Below are 24,533 nucleotides of genomic sequence, written 5' to 3'. Positions count from 1 at the left end.
CCCTGCTCCTGCTCCTAGTCCTGCCCCTAGTCCTGCCCCTAGTCCTGCTCCTGCTCCTAGTCATGCCCCTAATCCTGCCCTTGCCTAGTCCTGCTCCTGCTCCTACCCCTGTACCTGCCCCTAGTACTGCTCCTTCTCCTGCCCCTGCTCCTAGTCCTACTCCTGCTCCTGCCCCTAGTCCTGCTCCTAGTCCTACTCCTGCTGCTGCCCCTAGTCCTGCCCCTGCTCCTAGTCCTTCTTCTGCGCCTGCCCCTAGTCCGGCCCCTGCCCCAGTCCTCCTCCTGCCCCTAGTCCTGCTCCTGCCCCTAGTCCTGCCCCTAGTCTTGCCCCTAGTCCTGCTCCTGCCCCAAGTCCTGCGCCTACTCCTAGTCATGCCCCTGCTCCTAGTCCTGTTCCTATTCCTGCCCCTAGTCCTCCCCCTGCTCCTGCCCCTCCTCCTGCTCCTAGTCCTTCTCCTGCTCCTAGTCCTGCCCCTGCCCCAGTCCTGCTCCTGCCCCTAGTCCTGCTCCTAATCCTGCCCTTGCCCCTAGTCCTGCTCCCGCTCCAGCCCCTAGTCTTGCCCCGAGTCCTGCTCCTGCCCCTAGTCCTGCCTGTGCTCTTGTCCCTAGTCCTGCTCCTAGTGCTGCTCCTGCCTCTAGTCCTTCTCCTGCCCCTAGTCCTGCTCCTGCCCCTAGTCCTGCTCCTGCCTCTAGTCCTGCCCCTAGTCCTGCTCCTGCCTCTAGTCCTGCCCCTAGTCCTGCTCCTGCCTCTAGTCCTGCCCCTAGTCCTGCCCTGCCCCTAGTCCTGCCTCTAGTCATATTGTGTCATTTTTGAAGGTAAATAATCGAGTTTACCCAGAAACACTGTTGTTTTTACGTTATCTTGCAAAGGTGGAGGCGTGAGCGTAGCTGGGTTCGGCTGTTAGACCCGTCTCCAGGAGCCTCCGAGGGCCCACATCAGCATGGTGAACAGCCAAGCACCGGGCCTACCGCCGCCCCCGAGGTCGTGTGCGGGATGCGGGGGGAAGATCGCCGACCGCTTCCTGCTCTTTTCCATGGAGCGCTACTGGCACACGCGCTGCCTCAAGTGCTCCTGCTGCCAAGCCCAGCTGGGGGACATTGGCACCACCTGCTACAGCAAAGGGGGCATGATCCTGTGTCGGAGCGACTACATCAGGTGAGCGGAAGGAAGAGGAGGAGGAGGAGGAGGAGGAGGAAGAGGAGGAGGACGCTGCTGGTTTTTAGATTCTGCACAGACTGAGCACGATGTGTTTTTGTGTTGGCAGACTGTTCGGGCACAGCGGGGCGTGCAGCGCCTGCGGCCAGTCGATCCCAGCCAACGAGATGGTGATGAGGGCGCAGGGAAATGTTTACCACCTCAAGGTAAATCCCCCGGCTCTCGCCACGCCGCGCTTCTTGTCCCCCGCTGCTTGTTTGACAGGCACATCTGGGATTCGGAGGGGAGACGGAGAGACAGTGAGACGCGTCCCCTCGGTATCAGGAGAGGAATTAGCCGTGCCCGTCATCTTTCTCCCCCCCGCATGCTCGCTTTTAAAGTTCGGTTGTGACGTATTCTCAGGTCTCTACGGGGGTTTTTTCATACTTACGTTTAACCGCGATGTCTGTGGCACTCAGCTGGGTCGCCGGTTCGAGTCCCTGTGTGGGTTCTCTCAAGTCCCAAAACCATAAATTCTCATAACGTCAATCCTTTTTGCTACTACTCACTATAAAGACACAGGGTTCGAGTCCCTGTGTGGACCACACACTGGCACCTCTCCAGCCAGGACTGGTGGCTGGAGAGGTGCCAGTTCATCTCCTGGGCACTGCAGAGGTGCTGTTGAGCAAGGCACCGAACCCCCAACTGCTTGGGGCGCTGATCCATTGGCAGCCCCCTCGCTCTAACATCTCTCCATTAGTTGCATGTATATAGGTCCTGTTTGTGCATGTGTGTGTGTGTGTGTGTGTGTGTGTGTGTGTGTGTGTGTGTGTGTGTGTGTGTGTGTGTGTGTGTGTGTGTGTGTGTGTGTGTGTGTGTGTGTGTGTGTGTGTGTGTGTGTGTGTGTGTGTGTGTGTGTGTGTGTGTGTGTGTGTGTGTGTGTGTGTGTGTGTGTGTAACCTGATTTAATTCTTCTTCTTCTGCCCCTCTGCAGTGTTTCAGCTGTGCCACCTGCAGAAACAGACTGATGCCCGGCGACCGCTTCCATTACATCAACGGCACAATCTTCTGTGAGCACGACAGACCCGGCGCTGCCTTGCTCAACAGCCACCTGCCTCCGCTACAGAGCAACACCGTGCTGACGGACCAGAAGGTGAATACAGGGCCGTCTAGAAGCGTGTGTATTTACAGCAGAGAGTCTGAAAAGATGCATCTAAAATGATTTATTTAACGTTTAAAACGAGCTTAACCAGCTACATAAGGATACCACTCACATTAGTGCATCAGTGATTATAATATTTTATACTTTGAGTTCATTTTAACGTTAATAATGAAATATAAAATATAATAATTTAGCATTTAAACCACTGAAAATCAAATATGATCAAATATCATTGAAGAGCTTTAATGTAACTGAACTGAAAACTATCTAAATAATCATTAAAAGTCAAAATCTACTGATTTGACTTCGCTCTTTACAACGAGCGCATTATTTTAATTTAACAAATTATTTAAAATCAATTAATGCTCAAATATACATATATATATATATATATATAAGTATGAAACAAATATTAATAATGGACCCGGAGGAGGGGGATGAAATTTCGAGAAAAATGTCGCAGATTTACGAGATTAAAAACTAGCAAATCTACGAGAAAACCCCCCCCGCAGAATTACGAGATTAAAAAAAGCGGAAAATTCATCGCTGCATAACAAGATTAAAAAATTTATCGCAGAATTACAAGATGAAAAAAAAAAGCTGAAAATTTATCGCAGAATTACAAGATTATTTAAAAAGCTTAAAATGTATCGCAGAATTACGAGATTAAAAAAAGCGGAAAATTTATCGCTGCATAACAAGATAAAAAAATTTATCGCAGAATTACAAGATGAAAAAAAAGCTGAAAATTTATCGCAGAATTACAAGATTATTTAAAAAGCTTAAAATTTATCGCAGAATTACGAGATTAAAAAAAGCGGAAAATTTATCGCTGCATAACAAGATTAAAAAATTTATCGCAGAATTACAAGATGAAAAAAAAGCTGAAAATTTATCGCAGAATTACAAGATTATTTAAAAAGCTGAAAATTTATCGCAGAATTACAAGATGAAAAAAAAGCTGAAAAGTTTTTAATGTTGTAAATTTGTGTTTTTTTCTCGTAGATTTGCTAGTTTTTAATCTTGTGATCACTTCGACTTTATTTTCTTGTAGATTTGCTACTTTAATCTCATAAATCTGCGACATTTTCCTCAAAAGATTTTAATCCCGTAGATCTGTGAGTTTTTTCTCGTAGATTTGCAAGTTTTTAATCTCGTGAATTTGTGTTTTTTCTCGTAGATTTGCTAGTTTTTAATCTCGAAAATTTGTGTTTTTTCTCGTAGATTTGCTAGTTTTTAATCCCGTAAATCTGTAATTTTTTTTCGCGTAGATTTGCCAGTTTTAAATCTCCTAAATTTACGTTTTTCCTCGTAGATTTGCTAGTTTTTAATCTTGTGGATCTTCGGCTTTATTTTGTCGTAGATTTGCCACTTTAATCTCATGAATCTGCGACATTTTCCTCAAAATATCACCCCTCTCCCATGGGTCCATATATATATTTTTTTCATCGTTAATCTGTGAGTTTTTTCTCGTAGATTTGAACTCTTCAACTTTGTTTCTCGTAGATTTGCTAGTTTTTAATCCCATGAATTTATGAGTTTTCTCGTAGATTTGCTAGTTTTTAATCTTGTTAATCTGCAACATGTTTCTCAAAATATCACCCCTCTCCTTTGGGTCCACAGCTATATTTTTTACATACTTTGCCCTGATACGTCGTACAAATAGTTATTATACAACAGATATCACTTTATGTGTTTATGTGGGTGCAGGGTACAAAATCAGCACCACTCAATAGTTGCTAATAACCGCTAATGTGCGTAAAATAAAGATTTTCTTCACTCTTCAGCCCAAAACACAGTATTTCCCATTGAGTGGCTGGTAAAATGAAAACCTTCAGGAGCCATTTTGCCGACGTACGGGAAATAAAACATGAAAAGAACACAAACTGCTCCGGGGCTGTGTATGAAAACGACCCTGAAGCGTCTGTCGTGTCGGTGACCTTGACTCTTCTCCCTCTCTCTTGTCTTGCAGGTATGCTGAGCGTCACAAGTGCCGCGCGTTGCCCTCGCCTTTCTCCCCGAGCGCTATTCTTCTACCTGCTACCGTTGTTGTCGTGGATTCTCATCACCGCCCCCCCTCCTCTCTTTCCCGGGGAGGACGCGGTTTCTCACCCGGAGCCCTGTCCGTCACAAACCAGAGACTATAAATATACATACACCGCATTCACAATCACATTTCTGTTGTGTTCGATGTTAACGTGCCCTCTCATCATGCATCGTCAAAGACTGAATGTGTGTGGACCGCACGGGCGAAACGCTTCTTTGGGACTGAGAGAAAGCTGCAGGAGAACAATGAGGATGACAGCCTGCACCGACTGGAAGAGGGAATTAAAGCTGCTTGAATGCACCTTTGATGGACTGCTGTAAAATGACTGTCAGAGCTTTGCTTATGCCATGTGGCATTATTTCCCCTGAGCGTCAGTGCTTTTAATGAACTCTTCATCTCTCTCTCTCTCTCTCTTGTGTGTGTGTGTGTTAATCAGAGATCTCACACACGGAGGATTGAATATAAATCTGATGGGTGTCACGCAAAAGTGTCACCGGAGAGGTTCAGTCATAGGAAACCTAGAAAGTGAGATTTCAAACGTCATCAGAAGCTTTTTAAACACTCACGGAAAACTACGTGTTGCTGTTCGATTACGCGTAAAGAACCGAACTCATCCAGTGAAGGTTTTTAACTTCTGCAGTGCTGTTTCTGTTTGATGTGTGAAAAACAAAAAAACCCTATTAAAACCGTTTTCCTGTAACGTGTCACAGAGTGCCTTGAGGTCATTTCGAAGCCCCGTAGCGGCATTAGCGCGCCGTCGTAGTGCGCGGCACCTAGCGCGGTGGATGTGACTGTGTCTCTCTCCCTCTCTTTAGCCCTGTATGGTGAAAACATGCCTGATTACCCCGAGGAATGGAATTAGGGGGCTTGAGCTCTGACCATTTACAGAAGCAATTAAACATGAGCCCTGTATCTGTGCTGCTGGAGCTCCTGGGAGGCTGAACTCGGGGCATATCCCGTGGCTGACTGGCTCATCGGCTGCCTGCCTCTAATAAAGCCTAATCTTAGCGCGGCTAATTAAAGGGGAGTGGCCCCCTTCTACATCCAGGGCATTTGAAACAATCTGATGTATTTACTGTTTACCATGTTCCAATTAAAGCTCCCACACAGACGCAGGTTCGTTTCCCGTCGCGGCGCTTTGTTCTTTGTTTGCGCGGCTTCGGAAAGAGACTTTCCTGAGCTGCCTCTGACTCTGCGCGCCTTTTTAAAGCTTTGTAGAAACTTATAGTCTCAGCAAAGCATCGGTGGTTGCGAGTTAATCTCACCGTGATAGCAGCGGTAGGAGGCAGAAGATAGGATCTGCTCTACTTTCACACCTTGCCTGGGAGCATGGCAGCCATCAAACTCACACCTTAACGCGCTAAGCTATTTCAAAACGTCCCACTTGTCATCGTAGGTGCTGATACGGCATCAATTATTTATTCCACGTCTGATCACGAAGCGTCACGCAAATTCATTAACGTATGCAAATGATCACAATTACAATTATCTTTGTATCGTGATGGTGAGGAAATAAAACCTTGCACATTCCCGGGTCCCACCGCAACACAAGTTACACTTTGCATTCAAACTAATCAAGCCTCATCTGCCTTCTCCTAATTAACCAGAACGTTTTCAGATGCCAATTAGCAGGTCTCATGAAAAGGCTCTTTGCCTGTGAGGCGTTGTCTTTTATCAGAGCTTCTGCAGGTGTGTGGCTCACCATGCAGTCCGTGACATAGGAAAGTGTTTATTCCTGCTAATTAATCGTATTAACACATGCAGATGAGTGTAATTGCCTGAGCTTCTCCACCTCACACTGTGTGATAGCACAAGATGATGCCAGGATATTTTTAAATGCTCATGATGAAGAGGAAGAGGCCACGGCGACGCCTCCTTCATACCCAGACACTCCTGTGATACAGATCCGAGACGGCTGCCCCTCTTAAGCACGGTTCCTTTCTGATGCTGATCAGCTCGTCTGTCAGCCAGAAGCTCTTTCAGACGACTCACCAGACGGCGTGCTTGGAATGGGACGATGTGATGGGGCTCGCTAACACATCCCTCTTGTTGTTTAGTAACTGTAGTTAAAACAATTTCAGTCAAAAGCAACTGGACTTGGTTGTTTGTCTAGGAAGACGTTTCACCTCTCATCCAAGAGGCTTCATCAGTTCATGAACGCATCTGACCAGGCTGGGACTGGACCAGGACCAGGACCAGGCTGGGACTGGTCCAACTAACTGGTGTGGACATCCAGGTATTTAACCTCTCCCAATGATGATGTCACTGGAACCCTTTGTGGTCCAAGTGCTGTCGTTAGAGTGACAGTCGTTGGTGTGAAGTAGGTTTGGACACCGTTAGTGCTAGTCCAGTCCCAGCCTGGTCCTGGTCCTGGTCCAGTCGTTGGTGGAAGGTAGGTTTGGACTTCATTAGTGCTGGTCCAGTCCCAGCCTGGTCCTGGTCCAGTCGTTGGTGGAAAGTAGGTCTGGACTTTGTTAGTGCTGGTCCAGTCCCAGCCTGGTCCTGGTCCAGTCGTTGGTGGGAAGTAGGTTTGGACTTCGTTGGTGCTGGTCCAGTCCCAGCCTGGTCCTGGTCCTGGTCCAGTTGTTGGTGGAAGTAGGTCTGGACTTGGTTAGTGCTGGTCCAGTCCCAGCCTGGTCCTGGTCCTGGTCCAGTCGTTAATGGGAAGTAGGTTTGGACTTTGTTGGTGCTGGTCCAGTCCCAGCCTGGTCCTGGTCCAGTTGTTGGTGGAAGTAGGTCTGGACTTGGTTAGTGCTGGTCCTGGTCCTGGTCCAGTCGTTGGTGGAAGTAGGTCTGGACTTGGTTAGTGCTCTATTCAGTCTTAACGACAGTCGTTGGAGTCACAGGAGGACGTTTGTGAACACTTGTTCTTTGAGGTTAGATCGTTGGATGAAGGGATGAAAGGGCAGCATTGTAAACTAGAGGGAAGTGGTTCTGTCTCAGACCTCCTCCTCTGGTTAGCGATGGTTTCTCCTCCTCTTTCAAACCATCTGTCCTCTCTGTCCAGGATGTGGACATTGTTGTCATCAAAGGAGTGGGCTTTCTCCTTGAGGTGTGAGTGGGCAGCAGAGTCCAGGCCTGAGGAGTTGGATCTCCTGTGTTGGGCCGTGCTTGGCATGTGACTCCAACGACTGTCGTTCAGACTCAGTAGAGCACTAACGAAGTCCAAACCAACTTCCCACCAACGTCTGGACCAGGAACAGCACCAGCACTAACGAAGCCCTGACCTACTTCCACCAACGACTGGACCAGGACCAGGACCAGCACTAACGAAGTCCAAGCCAACTTCCCACCAACGACTGTCACTCTAACGACGGTCGTTGGCACTTGGAGCACAAAGGGTTCCAGTGACATCATCGGCCTTGTGAGAGGTTAAATACGTGGCTCTCCACACCAGTTAGTTGGACCAGTCCCAGCCTGGTCCTGGTCCTGTACCAGAATTTTGGAGAGCACCACGAGAGCACTTTAGTGTTTTTACCTTTACACGCAAACACAATGCTGGAGCCTTTTTAGCATTTACACTCTGGAGGGGGGTTTAACTTTTTATACGTTTTTAAAACCCCAAAAACGCGGTCGTCGTCTAAATGAAAGGCACATCTGACAAAATGTTTTGGCCGTTTTCAGCCGCGTTGTCGTGTAAACAGGGCCTCAGTTTGTGGCAGATTGTGTAAAGTAACCATGGACACTTCTGCATACATTAAAGTGTCAGTTCAGCAATATTCAAACAACAACAAGAACAACAATTAAAATTTCTTCAGCAGAAACATTTTCCACTGAAAACCAGGACATTAGTTCCTTTAAATGTCTTCTAATCTGTGAGCATCCCAATCCAAACACACCTGGGCTGCATCAGTATCAGGGTGGAGCCATCGTCGAATAATGGATCTAACAACAGGCTTTACTTTGAGCCCAGACTTTGTGTTTAACGTGGATCCAACAGCTGCGGCCCGAGCTTCCTGGTGTTTCACTAGATTATGGAAATAAACGATTCTGCATTACTGAACAAAAACCGGCTGACGGAGCTGACGGAGGTGATAGCGTGTGTGTGGAGATGAATGCTGATAGACAGGTCTTGTCCACCCTGAGGCGTTGTGCTCGACGTAAGTATGTTTACTGTAAAACCGCCATCTGCTTGTCACCGTTTTCAAAACTCGAGCATGTAAACGGGACGGTAGTGCGTTGAAAGATAGCTGAGCTGACAGTTTTCGTGAAAGTTGCTCGTGCGGCCGAAGCTATTCGTGTTAGCTCTGATCCCTGAGCGCCGGATCACTAAAACTAACTACCAACACGCGCCTAATTTGTCATAACCGCGCTGTGGTAAACGCCATTTCTGAATCCTCTTTGAATCCGCGGAGGTCTCTGGTGCTGCACTTTTCATGCTCCGCGTTATACGGGAGTGAAACATGAGACACTGACGCTGGAGCATGTAGGAAGCGAGGCATGTTGCAGCCATAACTCACTGCCTTCAGCATTGGGAGTACAGAGAGCGAAAATGACAAAGAGAGCGACTTTACAACTCTCAACCTCACGCAGGAATGTCAGCGAGGGGAGAGGGAGGAAAAGTTTCTCCCGGCCAATCGGAGCGCTTTGAATAATTAAAGTGATCGGCTTAATTAGCTCAATTACGTTAATTTGACCACGGAACACGGCCATATGGTGAAAGGAAACAAAAGAGGGGGGAACTAATTAAAAGTAAAATAATGAGGATTTTAATTAACTGGCTCCCCAGACAGCAGAGCGCAGGGATCAGGAGCCCGCTACCATAATTAAAGTGCTGTAACGCTGGCAACATCTCTCCTCTCTTTCTTATATCTGTGAGGGCTCTATCCATCTAATTAAATCTGTAAATAAATTAGCAACATCGAGGGTTCCTGCTTGACTTAACACCGCCTGCAATCCACCCCCCACCTCCCCAATAACACGCTCACCTTACTTTCAGCACACTGCACCACCCGTACGTAGGCAAAGGTTGAGCTGAGGTCTGTCATTAACAGAGGGATGTGGGTGGAGGAGTGTGTGTGTGTGTGTGTGTGTGTTTCACTCTATCATGTTTGTGCAGGCAGATGCTCGTGTTTACTCCCTTCCATAACCCGGATTGTGTGTTGCGGCTCTATCTGCCCGGGAACACTGTGGCTGACAGATCAGAAGAGGCCAAAGCGGAGGTGACGGCCGCGTCGTCTCTGCGTGTTACACGTGTTTCCGCCGTGCATGTTCAATACCTGCCATCTGGGCTTCCATTCTCATACGTTGTACCTCTGTGTCTTACTGCTCTCCTTCAGCCACACCTCTCCCGTGCGCTCTGTTCAGCCTCCCCCGGCCCCCTTTTTCCTTTCCCCCCCTGCACACGCAGACAGCGAACCTGCAAGAGGCCCCCAACCCGCGGAGGCAGCAGCTTCTTCATTAAAATGCATTCGGATTGACAAGAGACTTATTTGCATATTAAATTAACGAGCACTTAAGAGTTCTGAGCGAACTGTTACACTGTCAGCTCCGAGTAAATGAGGAGCGAGCGAGCGGTGGACTGTCGTTACCCGCGGCTGTCACCGCCGGACACGCTTGAGGAATGGTGTGTTCGGAGACGGAGACACACGCAGAGACGGATAAACGTGATAAAGTCAACAAATGCATCGCCTCTCCCACCTCCACTGGCCCGACTGTGGTTACAATGATGCATGGGTTTGGTGACAATGAGGCTGATACGGTTGTTTCATTACGATCATCCACGTGATGGAGCTTTTATAGGGAGGGATCAATGCTTCACTGGGAGTCTTTGCAAAGAGCATGACGTGATAGAAATGTGCCACACGTGTGGATGAGGAGGTTGTATTAGCAGCAGTGTGGTGGTATCAGTGTCTATGAATCTATAACACCTGAGCCTTGATCTATTAATACTCTTTTGAATGTTTATGGTCAAGAAAGTCTATAGTTTCAGATAAACTCATCTTATCCGGGGTCGGGTCTCGGGGGCAGCAGCTTTAGCAGGGGACCCCAAACTTCCCTTTCCCGGGCCACATTAACCAGCTCTAACTGGGGGATCCTGAGGCGTTCCCAGGCCAGTGTGGAGATCTAATCTCTCCACCTGGTCCTGGGTCTTCCCCGAGGCCTCCTCCCAGCTGGACGTGCCTGGAAAACCTCCCTAGGGAGGCGCCCAGGGTTCATCCTTACCAGATGATCCTGAACCACCTCAACTGGCTCCTTTCAACGCAAAGGAGCAGCGGCTCTACTCCGAGTTCCTCACGGATGCTGAACTTCTCCCCCTCTCTCTAAGGGAGACTCCAGACCCCCTCCTGAGGAAACACATTTCAGACACTTGTACCTGCGACCTGGTTCTTTCGGTCCTGATTCCTCGGTAAATATAGCGTCAGACTCCCATTTATCATGTGAAACAGAAGTGAATAACCACATGGCTGCTAACTTTCCCTTTAAGCTGCTCTCTGGCTTGGTCTCCACCAACCTCAATATCTAATATGTGTCTGCACGTCACAACCATTCCAGGCATCAGTGTCTGTTTGGTATGAAAGCAGACTCTCAGACTCTCTTGCATTACGTTGTCACTTTTCCCTTACTTCCTGTTTTACTTCTCTGAATACATTATTACTGATTTTGTGCATGCATTTTCATTTTACGAACACATGTTTGAGGCCTTTAGGATGCGGACGCATGTTCACACCAATTACCTTTTTGATTTGATGTTATAATTTGACTTGGTCGTGGCACGTCCCCCTCATTACTTTGAGCACCTGAACGTATTTTTAGCGCAATTGTTATACTGAAAAGCGCACAAAACGTGGGAGAGACATTGAGATTGACATTGATCATTGACATGAGAAGCATTCACCAAGGCCCAGGTAGTGCACAGCAATGATAACAGCTACTATTTCTGTTTTGAGAATTCTCCTAAATGAAGCAAATGGGTATTGAAATAAAGAAGACCACCTTCAACTAATTAGAAAAGAAATCTCACAACAACCTGGTTTACGATGGAAACCAGTGCTCAACAGAGCGGGCCTCCTCAGCAGGACACCCGCTCTGCGCGTGAAGCTGCCAAACGTCTTCACTCACTGCACGCAAATCCCTGCAGACACTTCTACAAACTTGCCCGTGCGTTGTTTTTGTGTCTGTTTGACTGATTGCTATCCTGTCGTTATATGATGTGTGCATTTTATTACTGTTCTCTGTCATTTATAATCTGTTCCTTTCCATCATTTCAGCTGTTGTATCATTTTTTTATCTTGGTTTATTGCTTTTACTCTTATGGCACTTTATAACTTTGTCTCAAAAAAGTCTGATGTGGGGAAACAAGTGGAACCATCTGACCCTACAGAACATATTTCCACTGTTTAGTGTTTTGCTGCATAGAGATGGTTTGAACTGTGTGCTGTAATAAAAGTATCTGTCCAACCCAGTTGCCAGAATACAATGTTGACAGTCTAATGGCGCACTCACACTGTGCCTCCGTCCCGCGCCCCGTGCTTTAGGGTCCTTGTCCCCCCCTCCAGGCCCGTTTGTACTCACACTACCTGGGCCTCGGAGAATGCTTCTCGCTGCCTATACGTCATCACGCCGTAACACGTCACACGCATTGATGACGTCATGTCGATGCGTGGCTTTGTTTCCAGATCTTTCCGTAGACCTCGGAGTTTTTGTGCGTCTTGTCGACTGTTTTTGAATCTTTTCATCGACCAAATCTGCAGTAAACACTCCACCTCCGCATCACACCAACGTGAACCTTTCACCGCCATTGTTTTAAATGTCCGCGCATGGTCCCTCCTTCTTTTTTCTATGTCCCAACAGACGCACAGGAAATGACCTCAGAACCGCCGTAGGCCTCGTGCTCGTACACGTGCGCATGCTCGTACATGTGCAAACGTGCTTTACAAAAGCCCACCTCTCCCAAACGGGCCGTGGACGGCCAGCTGGAAGCAGTTATGCGCGGAGCGGTTGCACTCACACTGGTCAAACGCACTAGGCTTTACCCGTAAAACCTGTTTTGGCCCGGTGCGGAAGGACAGTGGGAGTGCACCCTAACTCTTTTTCCTCTTGGATCCTTCTGTTGGAACATGGACCGACACCTTAAATTGGGCCTTTTATCCAAAAAGGAGTGTTCAAAATCTCATATACCAGTACAATCTCTCACAGTAACTCTCACAGACGTTTCCCTGGCTCTTCTTAGGGCCTCCTCTGTGAGGGGAATCTTTCTTTCTCTTTTTTGTACCGGTGGAGTCACAGACCTGCATAGCAGAGCTGAGCATCACCTTCATCATTAGAGGAGGAACTGCCAAACTGTTGTCAGATGAGTGTCTGGGGATCGAGCTCCCCTGCTTGTCTTGAGACAGTTTTAACGATAGGAGAGCTGGGAAAGGCCAGGCCCTCATCAACCCCCCACTCCACCGAACCAGGTGGAACACACGTGCGTTCATTAGCGCCCTTTAATGAGGAGCAGATGCAACAATGCCGCCTCTCACTCTCTCGCCCTCACACACAAAGAGCTGCGCGTAAGGACAGACACACACACACACACATTTGTAAAGTACACATACTCTTGCTAATGCTATGGAAGGTCACGGAAGCAATGATCATGTGTATTTGTATTCATGCACACACACGCACACACACATGCGGTATCAGGTATTCACAAAGACAGACTTTGTCACGTTATAATAAATTCTCACACATGAAAATTCATACTGAATGTGTGTTTGCGTGCACTCCACACACACACAGACACACACACACACACACACACACACACATACATACATTGGCCCATTCATTCAGTCCATCAGGGGGTGGGGGGCGGGGGGGTCTTTCACAGCTCAGACGTGTGGGCCTCATTTGTCCAATTTAGATGAATGACTGAGATCATATATCATTCCCCTTATGTCAGACTATTTTTATCTTGGAGGAAGTACATGCAAGCGAGCTGCAGGAGCGAGAAAAATACCCCATCTGTGGATCTGGGTTGAGCTTTTACTGGTGTGAGAGGCTGAACTTCTCATCATAGACAACCGAAGCAGATGGGGGATTCAGTGTGTCGCTGAAGGAAAGAGCCTCAAACTGCTGATGGACATATTGGCTGTTGTTGTTACCACTTCATGTCAGAGCATCGCTCAGTTCTGGAAGAATCTACGCAAGAGAATAGCAGCATATAATAATATAATAATATCTGTTTGGAAGCAGTCTTGAGTATAAGGGCGCCCTCCCACTGTGCCTCCGTCCCGTGCCCCGTGCTTTAGGGTCCTTGTCCCCCCCTCCAGGCCCGTTTGTACTCACACTACCTGGGCCTCGGAGAATGCTTCTTGCTGCCTATACGTCATCACGCCGTAACACGTCACACGCATTGATGACGTCATGGCGATGCGTGGCTTTGTTTCCAGATCTTTCCGTAGACCTCGGAGTTTTTGTGCGTCTTGTCGACTGTTTTTGAATCTTTTCATCGACCAAATCTGCAGTAAACACTCCACCTCCGCATCACACCAACGTGAACCTTTCGCCGCCATTGTTTTAAATGTCCGCGCATGGTCCCTCCTTCTTTTTTCTACGTCCCAACAGGCGCACAGGAAATGACCTCAGAACCTCCGTAGGCCTCGTGCTCATACACGTGCGCACGCTCATGCTCGTACATGTGCAAACGTGCTTTACAAAAGCCCACCTCTCCCAAACGGCCCGTGGACGGCAACCGTACCGCTCCTAGACGCGGTACGGTTGCACTCACACTGGTCAAAAGAACTAGACTTTACCCGTTAAACGTGCTCGGGCACGGTACGGATGGACAGTGTGAGTGCGCCCTGACTAGAGTAGCTCATTGCCCAGTGTATTCACAGTGAGCGGGACGTGTTGATGACATTTTTTTCCTCCAAAACAGAAAAGGAAACCTCCGAGGGTGAAGAATGAGGGTGATTTACACAAAGACAGCAACCAAACCGGTGTCTAACTGGAGAGACGGGTTCTTCTGTCAGTACGCTGAAATAATGCGATGTTGACGTGACTGTGAATGGCGAACGGAAAAGTGTGAGTTCTGTCTTCAGTTCCCAAAAGGCCTGAAACCGTTGCTCAAATGCCTGAAGCATTCTCGATGTCTTTGTACCGATTCATGTCGGCATGACAGTAACTCAGGTTGCACACACATTTTTGAATGTGCAGGGTTACCACTTGACAGTTGAATATCCCTCAAAGTCAGCTTCAACTTGAATGTGCGTGTGCCGTCATGATACTGAGTGACATCTTTTTAACATCTTTGCATTATTCTGCTCTGATTATTCAAGTGCTCTGTAATATCCATCATAAACCCCAGGTCCTGCAGCCATCCTGGGGTAATTCCAACACCGGGTTTCCCTTTTTTCTCTGTGAACTGTCCAATTTCCTCTCGTAGATCAAAGAAACGCTTCAGCACGGCACCTTGGCTCGACCTCCTTACTTCACCGGGGTATGGCAGGCCATATGTAATGTTTTTATTACTGAGTAAGCTGTCAAACTGACGGTGATTCAGACCTCTGGCTCGGATGAAATGAACAGTTTGGACGACCACTTTCATGACGTGATCCCTTTTTAATGACTTGCAACACAGGGCCTCCTGTGTCCAAGAGCCATGTCCTCCATTTGTAGCCTGTACTTTCCTCTGAATTTGGTCACAACACCTGCTTTTTCCCGATCACTGATGGCGCACAATCTGTAACCAAGCTGACAGCACGGGCCAGTCCACTCCGACAGAGAGGGGGAACTGTTACTTGCCTTTTTAGTTTCACAGGCGCCATCTCAAGGGACTCCTCTGTGACATTCAAAGTCTCATCAACACCACGTATAAATAAGGCCAGTTGAGCAACATCCATAATGTCCGTGCTCTCATCAATAGCATCCGAAAACGCAACTAATGACCTGACTTTGAGCTTCATTTGGCCTTCTAAGATCTGCCGAAAGATACTAAATCCTCTCTGCCAGTGTTTCTCATCAGGCTAATGTTAGCAAAAAACCTGTCTTCTCTCAGCCTGCAGTATTTATCTCATCTCATCTCATCTTCAGCCTCTTATCCGGGGTCAGGTCGCGGGGGCAGCAGCTCCAGCAGGGGACCCCAAACTTCCCTTTCCCACGTGCCGTATGTTTGACACCCCTGCTTAAAGCCACAATCCCCTTATTGCCCGTTAAAGTTAACCGGTAACATCCCAGCCTTGTTCCCTACTTGAGGCCTCTGAACTGGGGCCAGCGAAAGCATCAGCAAAATGTAGTAGTTAAAATAACCTGTGAGATACAAGCGATACAAACTTTAATACACACAGAACCAGTGTTAAGAGACTCAGAAGTGACAACAGAAATAACGTGTGTCAGAGGTTTAGCGCAGCTTTTAGGTCTAGTCCAGGGGTTTGCAACCCGCGGCTCTCGGGCCTCATGCGGCCCTTCACTCCTTTTTCAGTGGCTCCTGCAGCGTTGCTAAAAAATAACATGGAAATAAATGATGTGTTTTTTGCACAGTGGACGATCTTTCAAAGGGAGCACCTGTTCTCTTGGAGTTCAAGGTGATTTAAAAATACTATGTGAAACTAAAATATGCGTCACATGCTACGGCTAACGCTCAGCACCTTTCCCTGCTAATCTGGAGTTTCTGACCTGTGCTGTCAGGATGCTAACCGTGCTAACCGTGGCTAAACCCCCCTTAAAAAACTTAGCGGAGGAGAACAGAGGGTTGTGTGGAGAGATTAATTTGCTTTCACTGCCAACATTGACGGCTTACGCGTACGCTTGATATCTGGTGAGAAATTAACGAAACAACATTTATGGTTGAGAAAGAAAAAGATAACAAGAGAAACAACAGAGTCGTCCCGTATGTGACCGGGGTATCGGAGAAACTCAGGAGGATCTTCAACAAACACTGCATCCCTATATGTTTCAAACCCGGTAACACACTCAGACAGAGACCAGTTCATCCCAAGGACAGAACACCACACACCCACAAAAGCAACATGCTTTATGCTGTTAATGCAACGAGGAATGCAAAGATCTCTACACTGGAGAGACACAACAACCACTGCATGAACGCACGGCCCAACACAGGAGAGCTAACTCCTCAGGCCTGGACTCCGCTGTCCACTTACACCTCAAGGAGAAAGCCCACTCCTTTGACGACAGATCTTGGACAGAGAGGACAGGTGGTTTGAAACTGTAGTTCTTTTTGTATATATAACTATATAGGTGTGAGATCAAATATGTTTTGCGGCTCCGGACAAAGTTTACTTGGTAAAGAGGCGGCTCCTTTGATAATAAAGGTTGCAGACCCCTGGGTTAGGGCGCACTCACACTGTCCTTCCGCACCGCGACCACGGCTTTAGGGTCCTTGTCCCCCCCTCCAGCCCCGTTTGTACTCACACTACCTGGGCCTCGGCCAATACTTCTTGCTGCCTATACGCCATCACGCCGTAACACGTCACACGCATTGATCGCATGTGTGTGGCTTTGTTGACAAATCTTTCCACAGACGTCTGAGTTTTTGTGCGTCTTGTCGACTGTTTTTGAATCTTTTCATCGACCAAATCTGCAGTAAACACTCCACCTCCGCATCACACCAACGTGAACCTTTCACCGCCATTGTTGTTGTTGTTAAATGTCCGTGCATGGTCCGTCCTTCTATTTACATGTCCGAACAGGCGCACATAACGCTACTGCCGTAGGGCTCGTGCTCGTGCTCGTACACGTGCGCACGCTCGTGCTCATACATGTGCAAACGGCTCCGCTAAAGCCCACCTCTGTCGGCTGTTATGCACGGAGCGGGTGCACTCACACTGCTTAAAAGTACTAGGCTTTAGCTGAAAAACCGGTTTTGGCCCGGTACAGAACGACAGTGTGAGTGCGCCCTTAGTCAATACCGTTGCTCAATCGTGTTCAAAGATAATTCTTTTTTAAATAAAATGACCTTCTTCTCGATTACACATTCCTGTCGTCCTCATCGTTCGGCAAACGCTGTGAAGAAGACTACTTTTATATGTCCCTGCAATCATTTTGGATGTCTGGATATTCTTAGACACTTCTTAGACAACGAGCATGAGCAGGGGTGTAAACCCAGCTGCTTTAAAGTTCACAGTGATTTTCACAACTTAACACCCTTTCATTAGCTGGGAACCAGTTAGTAAGCAGACACTCACTGGTGATTTTACGAATCGCATGCATGTGCTTCATTATAGAACAAGTCAGTGTGATAGTGTACGGTTGGAAATAGAAGCATTATGAGGGGAACCAGCGGATGGTGTTGAGCTGCAGTGAGATTAATGCCAACATACTGTCAGAGGGCCTTTGAGTCGAGTTGCTACTGTCGATGCTCGCATCTACCATGAACGTATAACCCGACTCTGGCCAGATGGATTTGGTTCCTCCTCGCTTCACTCGTACATCTGGGATCGCTCCATAGGAAAGTGGTTTCAGGAGGCTGGGCCTTATCGAAAATCCTTGCATATGATTGGATAAACCACTTGTCCGTCATCTTTATTGACGTGCTACTTCAACCACTCACATCGAAACCAACCCATGGCGCTGATGAGAACAGAACAGCCAACATGGTTTCCACCAACAAAAGCCTTCAGAGCCGTTCTCTGGTGTTCTTTTAAAGGAGAAAGATTTGTTAGGGCGCGCTCGGGCTTTTAGGGTCCTTGTCCCCCCCTCCAGGCCCGTTTGTACTCACACTACCTGGGCCTCGGCGAATGCTTCTTGCTGCCTATATGTCATCACGCCGTAACACGTCACACACATTGATGACGTCATGGCGATGCGTGGCTTTGTTTCCAGATCTTTCCGTAGACCTCTGAGTTTTTGTGCGTCTTGTCGACTGTTTTTGAATCTTTTCATCGACCAAATCTGCAGTAAACACTCCACCTCCGCATCACACCAACGTGAACCTTTCACCGCTATTGTTGTTAAATGTCCGTGCATGGTCCGTCCACATAAAATGACCTCAGAACCGCCGTAGGCCTCGTGCTCGTACACGTGCGCACGCTCGTGCTCGTACATATGCAAACACGCTTTACTAAAGCCCACCTCTCCCAAACGGGCCGTGGACGGCCAGCTGGCCGCAGCTAGGCGCGGAGCGGTTGCACTCACACTGGTCAAACGAACTAGGCTTTACCCGTAAAACCTGTTTTGACCTGGTGCGGAAGGACAGTGTGAGTGCGCCCTTAGATTGAACAACGCAGATGAAACAGCAGCATCCAGGTTGACGCCTGCTTCCTCAATGCGAGCCGCCATTGTTGTCTGAATCACAACAGTCGCTTCTCCGCTACGTCACGTCTATAAGACCCCGCCCGGCCGTCCTGAGTGGCTCGACCAACTGAAATTACCTTCCTATGGAGCGATCCAACATGGGTGAGTGAACGAAATTCATCTGGTGAAAGTCATGTTATGAATCTAGGCAATTTGCATTATCATTTTGGTAGTCAAGTGTAAGTCAGCACATCTTTTCTTTACTGTCCATTTGGACGCTTAAAGAGAAATTCATACGTACTATTCATCATATAGTGCGGTGAAGGCATTCAAAGGTCTTTTTTAACCACTAATGCTGCTGAAAATAACAGCAAACCTCTGCAGCAGCATGAGAAGAGTCCCTACACATAAAACAAAGCAGCAACAGCGTAGTTAGTGAAGCCAGAGTTTATTAAAAGTGTGTTTTAAAGACTTACCTACTGGCCCCTGTACCAGCTCCTCTCATAGTAAAGTCCATTACAGTGGAAGGAGCCCATTGGTGCTTTGTTGTGTGTGTAGGGACTCTTCTCATGCTGCTGCAGAGGTTTGCTGTTATTTTCAGCAGCATTAGTGGTTAAATATAGGCGTCAATTAATAAATGTGACCAAAGAAAGTGCTTAAATGTGACTTTTGTTTCTGCAGCTTTAACTAAGAAGAGAAAAAGATACAAAACCACCACAAAAAGATGCAAAACCACCACAAAAAGATACAAAACCACCACAAAAAGATACAAAACCACCACAAAAAGATACAAAACCACCACAAAAAGACTCAAAACCACCACAAAAAGATGCAAAACCACCACAAAAAGACTCAAAACCACCACAAAAAGATACAAAAAGACCACAAAAAGACTCAAACCCACCAGCGGGTTCACTAACTACGTTGTTGGTGCTTTGTGTTTTGTGTGTAGGGACTCTTCTCATGCTGCTGCAGAGGTTTGCTGTTATTTTTAGCAGTATTAGTGGTTAAAAAAGACCTTTGAATGCCGTCATCCTACACTTTAAATGCTATTGTCACAGAAACAATAGCATTTTCTGACTTTCTAAAAGAAATGCTATTTGGACACGTGCCCAAAAATGTGTCTGACGTGCTTGAGATCAGGTCTTTTCATTGACTTTGTGTTCAGTCTGACCAAAACCTTACACTACTTATTATATGAACACAATTTGTATATAGTTGATTTCTCTCATCTACAGACACAAACCTTATATAAGACAGAAGTGGCCCACTTATCCACACACACCGATAAAGGCTGGAGTGCCACAGGCATTTTGCCCTTTATAAAAATAAAAAAAACAAACTTAAAAATGTCCTTTTGTTGAGTACGACCCCGTCCTTTTACTCGTTCGATGTGAGGATAACTTAACACTCCACCTAACCTACAACCACTCAACCATCTATACAATGCTGAAAAGGCAAGCGCGGGCAGGAGAGTATGCTGATCAGAGGTGCAGCTGAAATGTCAGTGTGTGGTTTGTATGATACCGTGTGTGTGTGTGTGTGTGTGTGTGTGTGGTTTGGCATTTCAGACAGAGATATCTTTGCAGAACAGGGTGAGAGGCCTGATTCAGAACCTGAGAGTGGTGGACTGTGGTTTTCCTCGCTCGAGCGGGGCCCCGCTGCCAGACAACGTTGGGCGAGATGTTAAGATGCAGGCTAGGAGTTCAAGTCCCCGCGACTCTGCTGCACGCCTGGTCCCCAGTCTCCGGCTTGATAAGAGGCGTCGTTGCTGCCCTCCTCTGTGGATCTTCCCCCTGTTGGAAATGCCAGCGCAGTGCTGAGGGCAGAGTTCACTCAACACTTCCTCACCTTGATGAACTATGGGGCACCTGTGCTTCTTATCAGCACCCACACACCTGCCTGGCTACTACAATAGCAGGTCATGGATGTGTGTCTGGGGGGTGAAGGCAAACAGACAGAGGGAAGCTCTCGCAGACAACGTGGCCTCCAGGTGGTTTCTTGAACCCCTTGGTGTACGAAGGAGTTCGGCTTTCTCACAAAAAACCCCAGGGTGACAGTTTGAGGTTTGCCTCTGACTATCTGCTGTTGGACTGAACTTTCTATTCACAGTGGAGGTTAGCGAAGGTGCTGCTAGATAAGAGATCAGGCCGACAGCCCTCCACCAATCTCTGGGCCCATCTTCTGCTCTGTTTGCTTACTCTGCTGGTCGTGACCTCAGGAGGGAGTGACACAGAGCACCATTTCTGGCCCATTGGGTGAAGGTTATGATGGCTTTTTGTAATAAAACAAGCACTGGAGATCAAAAATAGAGAATAAGTTAATAATACTAAGTTCTTTCAATTTTTATAGCTCAGAATTTGGCTATACCAATGCTGTACTAGCTGTACTATGTTTTTCATTAACCAAGGCTTCAACAAAACCTTTATCTTGTGACACTTTCAGATCCCTCCCAGTTATTGGTGTTAATCTGCACTTGGTGACAATTTACTTGTTGGACACACCCTATTTATCTGCAGCTCTCCTGGTTACTTTAAAGATGGCAGCCGCTCTAATGTGACTGAAACCCTGAGAAAGGAAGGTCGTCCAGATGAAGGCCAAAGGGACGACCCTCTCAGCCGTCAGAGAGAGGTTGGACGTGTTCACACAATATTGAAACTTTACAAGGACACAGATTAATTTAAGTCCCTCAAAAAGGCCGGTTGTGGGGCGACCGGTGGTACAGTGGTTAGAGCAGTCGCCCCATGTAATGAGGCTGAAGGTCCTCGAGGCAGTGGCCGCGGGTTTGACTCCGACCTGTGGCCTTTGCTGCATGTCTCCCCCTCTCTTTCTCACCCCATTTCCAGTCTGTCCTATCTAATAAAGGCTTTAAAACTGCCTAAAAATAATAATAAGGCTGGTCATCCATGTAAAACGAGTGCATGAGTGGACAGGATTATGAGAAGACTCAATGGAGAATCAGTTCAACACTGCAGCTGGAGTTGCTCGCCAGTTCAGTGTTGAACAGGGCAAAGATCTGTCTCTGCACACAGTGTCTCACTGTTTAAGACATTTTAGAGTGAAAGCCGACTCTGCAGTGACCAAACCTCTCATCAGCAGAAAGACTAAAAAGGCCAGACTTGCCTTTGCTGAGGAGCATGTTGTGTGGACAGAGGAGAACTGGTCCAGAGTGACTTCAGTGATGAGAGGACGTGCAGTTTATTTGGGTCTGATGGAAACATCATGTTGGGCGTAGGACTGGGGAGAGACTGAACCCAAAGTGTGTAAAGAAGTCAGTTCAGTTTGAAGCAGGAAGTGTCGTGGTTTGGGGGATGTTTCCTGCAGCAGGAGTTGGGCCTCTTGCACAGCTACATGTCAGGTGAATGCAGATGTTTACGTGAACCTCCTTCAGCAAAATGCAACACCTTCACTGCAACTGTCTCCAATCATCAAGATAATGTCCCCTGTCACACAAACAGGTGTGAGTCCAGATCTAAACCCCATAGAGAACCTCTGGAAAATCCTCGGCAACAAAGTAACGTCTAAGAAACCCACTACAGTTACTGAACTGTGGAAGAGACTGAGTCAGAACGGACGCAGATCAAAGCAGAGCAGTGTGAGAAACTAGTGATGTCCTGTGGGTGCAGATGTGCTGAAGTCATTCAAAGCTGTGGCCTCTACACTTCCTGTTCATGTTTGAATCCTACAGAAGAAAACACTGTTGAAGTCTTCTCCTCTGACACAATCAACACTGTTCTCTCATTTTTATCACTGCTTTTTACACAAAATAAAGGTTTTTGAACAGTAAAAACAACATTATTTCAGAATAAATCCATAATTTGTTCCCTAATTTTGATCTCCAGTGTACTTCCTGTCTCATAGACCTGCAAGATCTACGCTGTGATGGTCTGTGCAACCACTCTTCTGCCTGGAGGAGCTTAAGTTGATCTATTCTGGATCAGGTGGACTGCTAAATGCCTCTTTGCATATGTGTGTACGTGCACACAAGCGTGGTTTTCAGTGTATGCATGGCTACACACTTTTGTGTGTGTTTTCTATAATTGCATAAGCCAATGAGGAACTGATAAGCCTAGTGGAGCCAGACGGCAGACACTTAAAGATGTCTGCATTGATAATGAACGGAGAGTTTATTATAGGCAAACACACTCACAGGAAACACTCGCCGTATCATTCTGAACTGGGGCTCCTGCTGTGAGCTGTATACACGGACGCACGTGTCTGAATAAACATTCCTCCAGGAAAGCAGGTAAACAGATCTCATCACTGCCGGGATGGCGGGTAAAGCTCAGGTTGAATCCTGGCCCGCGTGATGTTATCAGGACGCCATTTGTTGTCATAACCATCCGAGCACAGTGGCGCTGCATTCTTGGGCTCTGACGGCGGCAGACTGAAGAGGGAATTTAGCTCTTACTTGGAGTTGAATGTAACTCTCCATATTGGGAGAGGAAATCTAAACACGTGCATGTCTGCGGAGCCTCGGCTCTGGTTGTGGGAGATCAAAGCGCGGAACAGGGGATGTTGAAGTGGGCTTATCTAACTCTGTGGCAGGGGGTCAGCGGGCTTAAAACAGCTATGATCTCAGTGCTCATTGAAATGAATCCTCCGCGGCTGCGCTCCGTGCGACTGCGGCCTTGAAAGAAACCGGCTGCAGAACAAAAGCTTAAAAGCTAATTGATTGCGTCTTGTCAGAGCGCGTGGATCGTGGATCGTGTCTCCGCCTGCGCTCGTGAACCTATGTATCTGTGCACAAGGACATGACAGGTGCCTGTGAGAGTGCGTGTGTCGCATCACTCGCCCCCATCCCTCCTGTCGGTGTTTTTGAACTTGGAGATGAAGCCATCTGCACAGCTCTCTGGAGACACCGCGCTCCCTCGTCTCCTCGTCTCTCCTCCATTTTCTGCTCCCACTCTAATGGGAAAATTGCTCTGTCTTTCCGCTCTAGTTGGGATTGGCAGCGCTGATAAGCATTGCAGGGACAATTAGAGGTAGGAGTTTTCATTGAGAGGCTTTCGAATGATGCTGAGCTGTCATTGGTGGCTGACGCCCCACGGGACCTGCCATTGCGCTGAACACGACTCCTGTCTCAGTGAGAAAACCCTCGCGCTCAGAGGTAAAGTCCAATGTTTACGTGCAGCGATAACCTTCTCAAGAAGCCGGTCTTCTCTTGTAATTTCATTGATCTGAACAGCGTTCAGCGTTGCTTTTCACGGGGCTCTCCTGTGACGCCGGTTGCACACAAAGACAACACAAAGATGTTTGTTTCTTGGCTTTGTCTGGGTGTGTATGATGAGCCTGCCATTATCTCCGCAGGCTCCTATCAACACAACTTACCTTTCTCCTTCTCCCAGAGATGGCGATGAATTAGGGAAATGTCTCACTGTGCTGCAGTCCCTCAACTAATTACTATTAAAAGGTCTGATATGACTCGGAGGTAGGAAGGCAGCGAGAGGCTGGAGCTTGTAGGCAGGCAGAAATATGAAGGTGTGGAAGGGGCTCGGGGCATTGTTTATGAGCTAAGTGAAGTGGACCATCACAGAGGGAGTCAAGCAAAGGCCAACTAAGTGATGGAGGGAACGATTAGAGGAGAGTGAGAGGGGGGGATGAAAGCGGGGGGGAGGCTAGAGCAACATTCCTGCATAGGACTCGATCCCCCCTTTCAGTAACAGGACACTCTTGTCTCTGCAGTGGGGGCGTCGCATGAGAGAAACCCAGAGCTAGTTAGAAGCTACCTCTTCTTTTGTGTTCCCTTGTTCAGGGGAAAAGCTAGAAGTGCGTAGTTTTCAATCCCGTTTCCAAATCTGAGCGGGATTCAGTCACACAGCACTGCAGAGATCATCGTCAACATCCCCCGAGCCGTTCATCACGGTCCGCCTCTCCTTCTCAGGACCAGGTCTCCGATTTCCTCACGGATCCGGGGTCAAACAAGCATCAAAACCCCAACTTAGTAGCCGCCAGGTTTTCCTCGAGCTTAGATAAAAGCTGTAATAATAACAGCGTTAGGTGAGTCAGTGG

The 24,533-nt window shown here is 47.6% G+C and overlaps 1 protein-coding gene across 1 annotated transcript in view; it reads left to right on the top strand.

The window, feature by feature from the left end:
• The window catches only part of LOC310946457 (LIM domain transcription factor LMO4-B), a 6,111-nt gene extending 1,078 nt beyond the window's left edge, over window positions 1-5,033 (top strand). Inside the window, exons 2-5 of the mRNA XM_083912925.1 lie at window positions 870-1,155; window positions 1,265-1,361; window positions 2,129-2,287; window positions 4,269-5,033. Coding sequence (XP_083769051.1) covers window positions 941-1,155; window positions 1,265-1,361; window positions 2,129-2,287; window positions 4,269-4,277 — 480 coding nt within the window. The 5' untranslated portion in view covers window positions 870-940 and the 3' untranslated portion in view covers window positions 4,278-5,033. The remainder of the gene's footprint in view (window positions 1-869; window positions 1,156-1,264; window positions 1,362-2,128; window positions 2,288-4,268) is intronic.
• The last annotated feature ends 19,500 nt before the right edge of the window (window positions 5,034-24,533 follow it).

This window comes from Echiichthys vipera, assembly GCF_963691815.1.
Source record: "Echiichthys vipera genome assembly, chromosome: 4".
Lineage (NCBI taxonomy): Eukaryota > Metazoa > Chordata > Actinopteri > Perciformes > Trachinidae > Echiichthys > Echiichthys vipera.
The sequence above is the reverse complement of the archived record's forward strand: the minus strand, read 5'-3'. Positions and strand labels throughout refer to the sequence as shown.